This window comes from Drosophila gunungcola, chromosome 3R (genome assembly GCF_025200985.1).
Source record: "Drosophila gunungcola strain Sukarami chromosome 3R, Dgunungcola_SK_2, whole genome shotgun sequence".
NCBI lineage: Eukaryota > Metazoa > Arthropoda > Insecta > Diptera > Drosophilidae > Drosophila > Drosophila gunungcola.
Genome location: NC_069139.1, coordinates 12,604,429 through 12,615,540, shown reverse-complemented (window position 1 = coordinate 12,615,540; position 11,112 = coordinate 12,604,429). Strand labels below are relative to the sequence as shown.

At 45.6% G+C, this 11,112-nt stretch overlaps 5 protein-coding genes across 11 annotated transcripts; 3 read left to right on the top strand and 2 right to left on the bottom strand.

The window, feature by feature from the left end:
* Positions 1-125: 125 nt before the first annotated feature.
* LOC128257143 (acylpyruvase FAHD1, mitochondrial) lies at positions 126-1,696 on the top strand. 2 transcript variants are annotated; one of them, XM_052988045.1, is made up of 5 exons: positions 126-313; positions 443-545; positions 617-713; positions 1,113-1,259; positions 1,314-1,696. In XM_052988045.1, coding segments are annotated over exons 1-5 (690 nt in total). In that variant the 5' UTR covers positions 126-312; the 3' UTR covers positions 1,656-1,696. The 2 variants fall into 2 exon arrangements, with proteins under 2 accessions (XP_052844005.1, XP_052844094.1); XM_052988134.1 differs by lacking the exon at positions 126-313 and having other exon boundaries at positions 328-545.
* Positions 1,697-1,719: 23 nt separating this feature from the next.
* LOC128257270 (uncharacterized) lies at positions 1,720-2,624 on the bottom strand. Of its 3 annotated transcripts, none has more exons than XM_052988256.1 (4): positions 2,421-2,624; positions 2,227-2,364; positions 1,969-2,125; positions 1,720-1,916 (listed from the first exon to the last, which is right to left on the bottom strand). In XM_052988256.1, exons 1-4 carry the CDS (start codon positions 2,520-2,522, stop codon positions 1,720-1,722), a joined length of 594 nt encoding a protein of 197 aa, XP_052844216.1. In that variant the 5' UTR covers positions 2,523-2,624. The 3 variants fall into 3 exon arrangements, with proteins under 3 accessions (XP_052844216.1, XP_052844295.1, XP_052844377.1); XM_052988335.1 differs by having other exon boundaries at positions 2,242-2,364; XM_052988417.1 differs by having other exon boundaries at positions 1,792-1,911.
* A 348-nt stretch (positions 2,625-2,972) lies between these two features.
* Positions 2,973-5,187, top strand: LOC128256860 (little elongation complex subunit 2). Its single transcript, XM_052987595.1, has one exon. The coding sequence runs from the start codon at positions 3,101-3,103 to the stop codon at positions 5,126-5,128; it is 2,028 nt and encodes a 675-aa protein (XP_052843555.1). The 5' UTR covers positions 2,973-3,100; the 3' UTR covers positions 5,129-5,187.
* Positions 5,188-5,248: 61 nt separating this feature from the next.
* Positions 5,249-6,500, bottom strand: LOC128257011 (putative tRNA (cytidine(32)/guanosine(34)-2'-O)-methyltransferase 2). Of its 2 annotated transcripts, none has more exons than XM_052987843.1 (3): positions 6,290-6,500; positions 5,580-6,229; positions 5,249-5,523 (listed from the first exon to the last, which is right to left on the bottom strand). In XM_052987843.1, exons 1-3 carry the CDS (start codon positions 6,408-6,410, stop codon positions 5,296-5,298), a joined length of 999 nt encoding a protein of 332 aa, XP_052843803.1. In that variant the 5' UTR covers positions 6,411-6,500; the 3' UTR covers positions 5,249-5,295. The 2 variants fall into 2 exon arrangements, with proteins under 2 accessions (XP_052843803.1, XP_052843885.1); XM_052987925.1 differs by having other exon boundaries at positions 6,285-6,422.
* Positions 6,501-6,934: 434 nt separating this feature from the next.
* Positions 6,935-10,932, top strand: LOC128252619 (ubiquitin carboxyl-terminal hydrolase 8). Of its 3 annotated transcripts, XM_052980504.1 has the most exons (9): positions 6,935-7,183; positions 7,246-7,734; positions 7,798-7,960; positions 8,014-8,496; positions 8,570-9,010; positions 9,400-9,630; positions 9,692-10,146; positions 10,209-10,535; positions 10,721-10,932. In XM_052980504.1, exons 1-9 carry the CDS (start codon positions 7,089-7,091, stop codon positions 10,743-10,745), a joined length of 2,709 nt encoding a protein of 902 aa, XP_052836464.1. In that variant the 5' UTR covers positions 6,935-7,088; the 3' UTR covers positions 10,746-10,932. The 3 variants fall into 3 exon arrangements, with proteins under 3 accessions (XP_052836464.1, XP_052836465.1, XP_052836466.1); XM_052980505.1 differs by having other exon boundaries at positions 10,209-10,932; XM_052980506.1 differs by lacking the exons at positions 6,935-7,183; positions 7,246-7,734; positions 7,798-7,960; positions 8,014-8,496; positions 8,570-9,010 and adding an exon at positions 9,134-9,334 and having other exon boundaries at positions 10,209-10,932.
* The last annotated feature ends 180 nt before the right edge of the window (positions 10,933-11,112 follow it).

Genomic DNA, 11,112 nt, shown 5'->3' with positions numbered 1-11,112 from the left:
CTGGCGCGCTAGTGCTGCAAAACGCCGTTGCCAACATATTCTTTGAGTTTTCCTCACTAGATTTTCAAACAGGTAGTTGTCATGACTGTTATTTATGCACTGCTATTCATTTGGTTTATTTTCAGAATTCTAAAATGTACTCAATAAGTAGGGTTCCAACTGCCTAACACTCCTTGCCAGTCTTGGTAACCCTAAGCATCAGCTGATGATACGATCGCTCTCTTGATTTTCTGTTGTTATTTAATTGATAAACTTTCTGCGGGGGGCGCCTCTCCAGATAACCCCCACGTCTAAATTAATAAACATTGCGCAAGTAAGTGCTGTCCGGCTGCCAATGCCTAAACGTTCACTTTCATTTGACCGCAGGCTGGGCTATATTTCCATTCTAATCATTTCCTCCAGAATCATCGCCTTGTTAACATACTCTTTTCAAAATTTTCAGTGGTTCAACTAACCCGAATCCTTAGGATGGCTTGCGGAAACCAGAATGCCGCCAACTTCTTGAACGAAGGCAAAAAAATTGTGGGAGTGGCTCTAAATTACATGTAAATTAGTGATAACTTGTAATCTTGGTTCTGAAATGGATAACAAGACCCCACATCCTATTTTGCCGCAGGGACGTTGTGAAGGCCAGGAACGTACCGGTGCCCAGCGAACCGCTCGTCTTCCTAAAACCCACCTCATCGTATCTTCAGGAGGGTCAGCCCATAGTCGTAAGTTTTAGAAAAGCCAAGAAACTGGAGAGCTTTAAATTATCTTAGGCAGTTAAGTTAGACCTTTGGTCCCTCAAAAAAAATATTTATATTTGCTTTCTTTGCAATATATACCTTACACCTACAAGAAGCTGAAAGTCGTACGTTATAGAAAACTGATTAATTGGAAAGTGCAAAACTTCTCAGAACTTTAATCTTGTTTAAAAAGATGGCTTTAAGTTTATAAATTTTAAACCAAATATCAGACTTTAAATTTCTAAGCTAACGAATAACTCCTCTTCAGTTAGATATTAAAATATCAAAATTTATTGAAATATTTATGGCCAAAGCAATGTATGATGATTTTCTGTCATTTCGCTATCCGAACTTTATTTAACCCACATTTCGTATGCCTTCCAGTTACCCAAAGTCTTCACTAAGGTGGCCTACGAAGTGGAGCTGGGCGTGGTGATTGGAAAGCACTGCAAGAACGTCTCGAAGGCAGACGCAATGAGTTATGTAGCAGGCTACTGCCTGGCTTTGGATCTGACGGCTCAGTGCAATTTGGTTAGAAAATTAATATTCTCAATTATAAACCACTATAATTAAGGATTATTTCAGGGGGCAGCTCGCGCGGCTGGTCATCCGTGGACCCTGGGCAAAGGGTTCGACACCTCCACGCCCGTCTCCAGCTTCATACCCTCCGACCAAGTCAAGGATCCACACAACCTGCCGCTTTGGCTCACCGTCAATGGAGTCGTGAAGCAAAAGGGATGCACCGCGGACTTGATATTTAAGGTTCCCGATATCATTTCATACGTGTCCAAGTACATGACATTGGAGCCCAATGATCTGATCCTCACCGGAACTCCAAATGGCTCGGATGTATTCAAGTCTGGAGATGTGATCGAATGCGGAATGGCGGAACTAGCCAAATTGACTTTTCAAGTGTGCGGAGAATAAATAAAAAAAAAACGCAAAACTATTACGCTGGTCCAGCTTTATATTTGGATGCTCACAATTGACATTATTTCCGGTTGCCCTCGACGTCGTCACAGGCAATCAAATATTTCCGCATCGCTGTGCAATCGTTGGTGTTCTTCCATTTGGTGCTCGGGCAGTTGACGTATACCTGCTCCATAATGCAGGCCAACAAAGTGGCAGGATAGTAGTTGCATTCACCCTTTGTGTGCAACCATTGAAATTGCTGAGCCTTCTTCTCCGCTGTTTCACTTTGTATATTATTAAAATGTTTGGCTATTCTCTCAAAACCCACCGTAATCCGTACAGCTACTGAGACTCTTCACCATCAGTTGTGACATGGTTTGATCGTTTTTGTAGCGTTGCTGGTAGCTTTTCTTTAATTCTTCTACGTGGACGCTTCCATTGGCCAGCAAAAAGCCATTGGTCTTAAAGGAACACTCCGCAATGCACTGGAAAGATGAACATTTCGAATAAATATTGTTCAATAGAATTGATTGATTGTATTGATTTCTAGATTAAATATTTGATTGTATATTAAAAACCAACTAACTGCATGCAGGGCTACTTTATCCGTTTTAAGATTTCGTGTTTCCCCATTATTAGTGGAGGTTGAGTTGTTGGTCAGCAAGGACTTTCGACAAGCTTTGATTGCCCTATCGTTTTTTTGAACATCACAGCAGGAGCTCATCTGACGAATGTTGCATAAATGTAGTAATAGTTCCATTTCATTTACAAATCACATACGAATTTCGGTTGCTTCGCCTGGTCACAGCTGGTGTAATTAAAGGATTTGACACTGGAGGCAAAAACCACCAAAATTAAAAGCAGGTTATTGGGTAAGAACATATTTATTGTTCAAAATTGAATATTTAACTGCCTGTCAAAGCGACTCAGACATGAGTTTTAAGGCCACAAAATAATTAGCTTTAATTTCAAAGTTAATGTTCCTTAAACATCATTAATAGTTTGAGCTTTATTAAAAATAAGCTGCATAGAATGAGTACATAACAAACTAAAAATAATAGGCTGCATACAAATATTTAAATTAAAAATACAAAATGGTAATGGACTTTTTCTTCCTTTGTTTTTAATGTTTTTCCCCATTCTTAAACTTAAAAACACGAAATGTTTTCTTACAAAACATTCAGAGGTTTTTTTTTAAATGTTAAATTAGATTTTTGGATTCGACCTTTTAGGGTATTTCCAAATCGGTTGAAAAGCCTTATATTCTATCAATTGAGTCCCCTAATTATATTTTTTAATATGACCGTGATCTCCTTTTTGAGAACCAAAACAAAAGGTATTTTTGAAGCAACGTGTAAAGGTCGTACTTACACGCTTTAAATCAAAACACCACTTTTTAAATGAAATTAAATTCCGCAAACTCTCAGAAACATTGAGGAAAAGGAGTTTCCCAATCCATTATGGACAAGGACCCTCCTTTGTACGCAGGAAATGGCATCTTTCGTAACCAACCGTCGTACAAAGTCTTCAACAAATCCTTCGAGCATGTGGACGATGCGCTCTACACATTTCTGAACGAGGTGGACCCTGAGGTGCTGCGACTTGAGCTCCGGGAAACCGCCGATGTCTTTAAGTCCTTCAACCACAACACAGCCTTAAGGGATCCTCGCACCGAGGAGGTACCGGGGAAAGCGCATTGCGATCACTCCAGCCCCGGATCGGGCTACAGTTTTCCCAATCCCCTGGAGCTGCACTCGGAGTTGAATCTCAAGCAACAGGCCGCCTGCATGCGAGTGCTCCTGTCCTGGCAGCGAAGTGAGCCTGTCGATGAGGAGGACTTCGTCGTGTGGCAGGCCACGGAAAAGAAACGCTGCAACGAGCAGCAGCGGGTCCAGAAACACATCCACGACCACGAGCACGGACGCAAGGAAGTCATCTATGCCCCCATGAAGAGCTTGGTGGCGGTCTACAGGAAGTGGTATGAGCTGAACGTTAAGAAACTGCTAGAAGCATATCCCAACGAGTCCTATGTAACCTTCTCCGGACTCCCACAGTTGTCCCAGTGCAAGAGCCTCAATTCCCAGAGCGCTAGCATGGAACATGTGGAGCTGGAGCGGATTTTGGGCCGAGTGAGACTCTGGCCGGAGGTGGAACTCCGCCAGGAAGCACTGCGCACTTTAAGAGTGCGCTTGGATCGTTATGCGGTTAGGGAAACTAAGGAGCCAGCTAAGCTATTGCGGGATGAAGAGAAGGATTTGGAACTGGAAGCTGGCAATATCTTCGTGCTGCCCTTGGACTCGCTGCTAATGCTGTTAACCACCGGATCATATATTGACCTACCCACAGAAATGTTTGTCAGCCTAAGAGAATGCCCAAAGAGTAAACACAAATGTATGGAATTCCAGGCTCCGTTTCCCGCCCGCAATTGTGGCTGGCATACAAACAGTTTGGTCCTAAAACGGGCTTACGAGGCATACGTATCTCAGCCTGGAGAAGCAAAGTGGATGGAATTCGAACCAAATGGAACAGTCAAAGAGGTCCCAGATAAGCCTACCCCTGAAATGTCCTCTATCGATCTTCACATGGCCTACAAACCCCAACCAATTGATCATCAATCTTCTGACATTGTAGATGGCAGCACCAACACCGCCTTAGTTAGTTGGAGTCTCAGGTGCAAGGGCGAAGGTGTAGAGCACAAGGACTTTCAGATCTTCAGCACGTTACCCATTTCAGCGGTTGGAGATTGCAAGGACAAGGTGCCAATTGGATGCCACTTTATTAAGCTGGAGAACAAGCCCGATTGCGGCTGCGAAATTATGTCCAAGTACGAGTTGATCAGTGCCTGGCTGCAGCTAAAGCTGCTGCGGGCGGAGATGGGCCACTGCACCCGCATCTCCCTGCGGGACTTTGAACCCATGCTGGAGGAGAAACTGACGATTATCTCGCTAGAGCAGCAGCTGCACGATTACTACAACACGATCATGCCGCAGCTACTGTCCAATCTGTGCGAGTTCCTGAAGCTGTTAGACACTGTACCTATTGGGGAATACCTGCTTCGCTACTCACCCAAGTACAAAGACAAGTTCCTGCTGTGCAATGCCACCAAGGAGGCCACGGCCCAGAGCTTTCAGCTGCACCAGCTGCTCACAGAAACTTCTCCCAGTGACCAAATCTTCCTTACCCAAAGCAGTTATCTTCCCATCTCGCCCACGCTCTGTGGTCGTCTGCACACGGAACTCCAGCTGCTGCCCTGCGCATTTCCAGCAAAGGCCGACGGAAGGGCTGTTCATCGTCGTAAGGTGGCGATACCCAAGCTACAGCCCACAAGAAGAGTTCCAGCGAGGCGGCAGTTCAAGAAGTATACAGAAGCTCAAACTGAAGATTTCCGACGCCGATGTAAAACCGGGCAAAAGATTAGAGCAAGAAAGCGCAAAAAAGCGGCTGCCAATGATGAAAAGCTCCAGTTGGACAAGATAATGTCGCTGTAACAGCAACACTTTAAATGCACATGCTAAGTTAAAATACTTTACAGACTCCGTTTTAGCAGTTTGTTATTAAAGTACAAGTATACATTACGTATAAAAACCAACGATGTGCCCTTATGCGCAACATCTGTTTTTATTCTCAACACTCAATTCCCTTATTTCTAGTTTCTTTACTTAGTTTCACCTTTCTTAGTTTCTGGATTCTTAGAACCAATATCATCGTCATTAGAAGAATTCAGGCCTTCTCCTGCCGCATACCATTCCTTAAGCAATTCCTCGTCATGTACAACTCGGATGCCTTCGTATTTAATATTGATTTGACTGGTTTTCTTCAGAATATCCTGATAAGCGGCAGTCAAAGGTTGCTGCACTGGATCCTTGTAAACATAGTCCTCGCCCTGAAAGACCAGAGTTTAATGGAATTTCAAGAGTAGAATATATATAAAAACTCTACCAGGTCGTATGTGCGATCCGAGTCCAGATCACCTTTGTAGGCGACAAAGGGAACGTGAACAACAGGCGGGTTCTCTTTCTTCCTGCACACCCACGTCTCGGGATGATCGTGCCATTCGTTGGTTAGGTTACAAAGCTTGTGGCCCTCGGGCAGGAAAAACTGTCGGGCCACTACAAAAGCCTCAATGCTAGAGTTCCGCGAAGCGGATGGCTTAAACACACACACGTCCTTGAAGAAGCGCTTGAGCTGAGTGTACAGCCGGCTGGTCCTGTCCGCCCGGTAAATCTTGGACACAAAAGTGCCGCCCGTCTCCAGGATGAAGGTTGAGATGCTCAGAGCGGAGAGGAGCAGCTCGCCCTGAACGTAGGCATCAAAGTCGTGCATGCCCGTGGAATCGGGGGCTCCATCGCTGACCACAATTTGTGCCTTCTCGCCGCCGAAGAACTCAATGATAGCCTCCGCCGTCGACTCCTTGCTGATGTCCGCCCGGAGTTGTGTTACGCCTTCAATGGGTGCCATTCCCTGCAGGTCTACTGCAATGATTTTCACTTTATCCCGCTCCTCTGGAGGCAGTGGCTCATACATGTGCTTGGCCAGCACCTGGGACCAGCTACCAGGAGCGGCACACAGGTCCACGGCACGGGTGAGACCTGTAATTAGTGGATTGTTAGGATTAGGGCGGGAAACACGAGGCTGGAACCGCACCTCACCGCCCAAGAAGTGGAACGTTTCCTCTGCCTGGAGCAGTTTGAAGGCACTTCGCGCCCGCCAGCCCTGCTCCTTGGCCAGTCTGTAGAAGATGTCTCGTTTATCCTTCGAAGTCCTTCCCATTTAAAACTCTTATTTTACAACTAGTCAACAAACTGTTAACGCTATCGTTATCAGCTGGGAAATAAAAAATCTATTCACAATAGATGAGTTAAAATGTTGTCGATTCAGCTAGTTTCCCGTCAAATTTAGCGGGGCTTGAACATCGAAAAACTATGTTGTCGATTCAGCTTGTTTCCATTGAACATTGGTGATTAAACATCAACATATTATATCTTTAGAATACGACAAGTTTAGAAAAGTTATATTATAATTTTTTAACAAATAGTTGTAGTATCTATAGTAACAAAAGTTGCAGATATTTAAGCTGGGTAAATAAAAACATAGCTTAATAGATACAACATTTTAGTTTAAATTCTTTATGTTTTAAAAAATATATATTTTGAAACTTCTTAGTTTAATGTTTTCCTTTAATCACGCAGTCCTACTCAAATAACTTGAAAAGTGAAGCACACGTTTTCACTCCTCAGAATCTAGCTATTTTATTCCATCTAGATCAGCTGGTTTTGCTGGCAGTACAAATCGATAGGTTTTTCATCGTTTTAAGGTTTTTTCTGCCAATAACAAGTGATTTTTGTTGTTGCAGTCCAGCCCGCAGATTGAGAAATTCCTGCTATGAAAACAGGAAAACCGGAGATTTCCCAAGCCCCGAGACCCACATAACACCAAAAAACGAAAACCATGGCCAAGTTGAAGAAGCTTCACATGAGCTCCAATCTGGAAGAGCTGGAGAAGTTGTCCATCATTCCGGATCTGCGCAACAAGGGCATGAAAATGTAAGTGGACACCGTTTTTGTGCTGATGCGGCTGATTTTATTTAAATGGCTTGTTTTCGCAGCCTGCTGAACACCGCCCGCAAGCTGTACATGACGGCCGAGGAATACAGACTGGATGGCGACGAGGAACTGGCCTACATTACCTACATGAAGTACTTTAACATGCTGACCGCAATTCACAAAAAGTCCGATTACGCCAGCCACAAGTCGACGGTGCGACAAATGTTGGGCGACACCGAGTCGAATCGGCGCATAATGGACACGCTGGAGGTGATTATCAACTCTCTGCGGCAGCGTTATGCTCAGCAACGCCAGCCGGCAGAACAAATTGCTTCCGATCAGGTCAGCAATGGTCGAGGAAGTGTAGAGGCACCGGCTCCACAGCCCACGGACTTTGCCCGACTGGGACTGATCACCTGCCAGGAGCTGTTCCAGCGCATGCAGGCGAAATCGGTTCTGGTCATGGACTGTCGGTCAAGCGCCGATTACGAGGCATCTCACCTCACCTACTACTGTGCATTCAATGTGCCCGAAGAGCTTATAACACTGGGGTGAGTGGTTCCCCACTTCAATCTCTAGTATGTTTCCATTTCCTGAATATAAATATTTTTTAGGATGTCGGCTGGCAGACTGCAGGCCCGACTCAGCAGCAGTGGCAAGGCATCGTGGGCTTCGCGTTCCGTCAAGGACTCTGTGGTTCTTATCGATTGGAACACCAAGGATGCTCAACCGGCGGCGAATACCGCCATTGCCACGCTACTCGACATCCTGAAGAATGTAAATATAGTGAAATCGAACCAAGAATTTTTAATAACCGTCATTCCTTGCAGTGGGACCCGGATGTGACGTACCGCGCCCCCATCCAGATCGTTGAGGGCGGCTACGAGTACTTCATCATGATGTATCCCACCCACTGCACCAACCCCAGCGTGCAAGCGCCTCAGCAGAACAACAATGACATCGATACCATTGATGACATCGAGTATCCCTCAATCCACGACATCACCATGAAGGAGGACATCAGTGCGAAGGACTTCAAGCCGCGACCGGACATCAATCGGGCCAACAAGCCAGCGGCTTCGCGCACCTACGATCGAGGAGTGGCCAGGCCTCCTTCACAGGCCAAGCCCATAGCCGAAATCATGCGTGATCAGGCGGAGTTTCTGCAGCGGGCGGAGCAGAATGATCAGCAGCTGGAGAAGGCCTCCCAGATGTGGAAGCGGCAGGCGGCCGAGGGCGATGCCTTGAATGCATCCGAAGGGCAGGAATTACACTTTAGAATCCTGCAGCTGGAAAGCAAGGCACAGGACTATGTAAGATCCCCAAGTTACTAACTATTTATTACTAGTACTATTTCCCAAAAATTAATGGTTGATTGTCCTGCAGATAGTTGAAAACAATCGATTGCGTGAAGAGCTAAGTCGCATACAGGAGCAGCAGAATGTTACGCAGCAACTTTCGCAAAATGAAGTTGAGGCCACAATGAACATCGAATCCAAGATCCGGGAGCGTCAACGGTTGGATGAACAGCACGAGCTGGAGCGCCAGGAGCGCGAGCGGTTGCTGGAGATCGCCCGCGAGACGAAAAAGCATTACAAATCACCCCAAACTCCGAGTCCTCCATCGCCAAGCAGAGATTTGGAGGACACACAGGATCTTTCCGACAGCCTGGAATCTCTTCTCCACCTGACCACCGAGGATCCACCGCTTGCCCACAACAAGGTGGAGAAGCCCACATTCGATAGGGCGATGAAACCGAAGCCAAGGAGTGTGGAGAGAACATCGCAACGGGTCCGTGATTTCTCGCCCGTGATGGGTCAGAATGTGGTGAGTGATGGTTTGGGGGAGGTTGACTCACACCGGCCGCCTAAATATAGCCACCCCACGAGCCGAATCGATAACCAATGGGTCACGTTTCGAAGACATTCGCCCAGACGATTGCCGTGCTTTGTGGGTATTCCCACTCTCAGTCGCTCGCCGTCCGCACTCAAAGAATGTTCAAAACAAATAAACGTACACTCGCCATACTGTTGAGCAAAAACAGCAGCAGACAGGATTCCACGAATGATTTGTGTTGCGGGGGTGAAGCTCCAGCTGCCAGCAGCTCCACCTACATATAGCATTTATAGCTCCATCTTTCCGCTGCGACGAGTAACTTTTAGGAATGATAAGGGCCAGAATTGGTACTAAAAAACTTTTTCTTCTGCAATTTTCAGGGTCGCGGATTGACGGGCCTCAAGAACCTGGGCAACACGTGCTATATGAACAGCATCTTGCAGTGTCTCAGCAACACGCCCCAGTTGACGGAATACTGCATCTCGGATAAATACAAGAATAATATTAGCAGAAGTAACAAGACCAATGGCCAGGTGATCGAGGAGGTTGCTGCACTTATTAAGGAGCTATGGAATGGCCAGTATAAGTGTGTGGCCAGCCGGGATTTAAGAGTATGTGACTTTTAATAATTTTACTTGGAACCTATACTAACGAAGACATTTCCCCTTGCAGTATGTCGTGGGTCAGTACCAGAAGATCTTCCGCGGCGTTGACCAGCAGGACTCGCACGAGTTTCTCACCATCCTGATGGACTGGCTTCACTCAGACCTCCAAACGCTGCAGGTGGCCCGTCAGCGCGAGCTGATCAGTGCCTCGGAGAAGGCTTGGTTGGAGTTCACCAAGGCCAAGGAGAGCATGATTCTGCATTTATTCTATGGTCAAATGAAAAGCACTGTCAAGTGTGTGGCCTGTCACAAGGAGTCGGCCACGTACGAGAGCTTCTCGAATCTCAGTCTGGAGCTACCGCCCAACTCGAATGTGTGCCAGCTGAACCAGTGCATGGACATGTACTTTAGTGGGGAGCGCATACACGGCTGGAACTGTCCAAGTTGTAAAACCAAAAGGGATGCAATCAAGAAGCTTGATATATCGAAGCTGCCGCCAGTACTTGTGGTGCATCTTAAGCGGTACAGAGAAGCTAAATATTTACCCCAACTTGCGTTCACCATATTTTTTGAATTCATTTTAGATTCTATGCAGACCCCAGCAATTCGGGTGCATACATGAAAAAGCAAAACTATCTGCGCTTCCCCCTGGAAAATCTAGATATGAATCCTTACATTGCCCGGGCAGAATCGCGGGCGGTTACGCCCAAGACCTATCAGCTCTACGCCGTTTCCAATCACTACGGCACCATGGAGGGCGGCCACTACACCGCCTTCTGCAAGAGCGCCAACTACGGAAAGTGGTTTAAGTTTGACGATCAGGTCGTCTCGACTCTGGACTCTTCGAACGTCGTCTCCAGCGCTGCATACATTCTCTTCTACACTTGGCTGCCGCCCATGCAGGTTCCGCTGTAGGCACATCGCTCTATTTCCTTTTAGCTTTTGGCTTTTCACTTTTCATTTTAATTGTGTTTTTGTTTTTATTTCACATTTTCATAGTTTCTAAGGTCTAGTCGCCACGCCTTTTTTATCATTTACCAATTACCTATTAACTGTTGCTATTTAAGAGGATAATCGCATGTTTGTTGTTGTCTAGGCGCTTAGGCCGAATGGATGGATAGTATTACGCATGGGGGCGTATTTTCTATGAGTGCGGGCTGCACTCACTTAAACCGAGAACTTCAAGTGCATTACCAGTATAACAAAGAGAGGATCATATATACCCTCGTATATGTGGGACTATAGTTTATTGTGTTTTGCAATTATATTTTTAAACCAAATAAACGAAATGAAATTTCTGATACAATAGATATACATTTTGTAAAAAGGAAAAATTCATTACTGTTCAGCTGGCATCATTAATTTAATATTAGGGGAGATATCTAAAAGTTATTTTAATAACTAAAGGAATTTTGGGGGCTAAATATTATCAAAAAAGGTTCGGGCAAAGGAATTAAAATTTTTGCGCTTTAGAAAGAAACTTAACTT

Excerpts from the sequence above, each read along its gene's own strand:
- LOC128257270 (XM_052988256.1), bottom strand. The coding sequence starts at position 2,522 with ATGTTCTTACCCAATAACCTGCTTTTAATTTTGGTGGTTTTTGCCTCC. Across the intron at positions 2,365-2,420 it reads AGGCGAAGCAACCGAAATTC|ATGAGCTCCTGCTGTGATGT; the intron begins GTATGTGATTTG and ends AACATTCGTCAG. Across the intron at positions 2,126-2,226 it reads ATAAAGTAGCCCTGCATGCA|TGCATTGCGGAGTGTTCCTT; the intron begins GTTAGTTGGTTT and ends TCATCTTTCCAG.
- LOC128256860 (XM_052987595.1), top strand. The coding sequence starts at position 3,101 with ATGGACAAGGACCCTCCTTTGTACGCAGGAAATGGCATCTTTCGTAAC.
- LOC128252619 (XM_052980504.1), top strand. The coding sequence starts at position 7,089 with ATGGCCAAGTTGAAGAAGCTTCACATGAGCTCCAATCTGGAAGAGCTG. Across the intron at positions 9,631-9,691 it reads TGGCCAGCCGGGATTTAAGA|TATGTCGTGGGTCAGTACCA; the intron begins GTATGTGACTTT and ends TTCCCCTTGCAG. Across the intron at positions 10,536-10,720 it reads CCGCCCATGCAGGTTCCGCT|GCGCTTAGGCCGAATGGATG; the intron begins GTAGGCACATCG and ends GTTGTTGTCTAG.
- LOC128257143 (XM_052988045.1), top strand. Across the intron at positions 714-1,112 it reads AGGAGGGTCAGCCCATAGTC|TTACCCAAAGTCTTCACTAA; the intron begins GTAAGTTTTAGA and ends TATGCCTTCCAG. Across the intron at positions 1,260-1,313 it reads TGACGGCTCAGTGCAATTTG|GGGGCAGCTCGCGCGGCTGG; the intron begins GTTAGAAAATTA and ends GGATTATTTCAG.
- LOC128257011 (XM_052987843.1), bottom strand. The coding sequence starts at position 6,410 with ATGGGAAGGACTTCGAAGGATAAACGAGACATCTTCTACAGACTGGCC. Across the intron at positions 6,230-6,289 it reads AACGTTCCACTTCTTGGGCG|GTCTCACCCGTGCCGTGGAC; the intron begins GTGAGGTGCGGT and ends CACTAATTACAG. Across the intron at positions 5,524-5,579 it reads CGGATCGCACATACGACCTG|GGCGAGGACTATGTTTACAA; the intron begins GTAGAGTTTTTA and ends CTGGTCTTTCAG.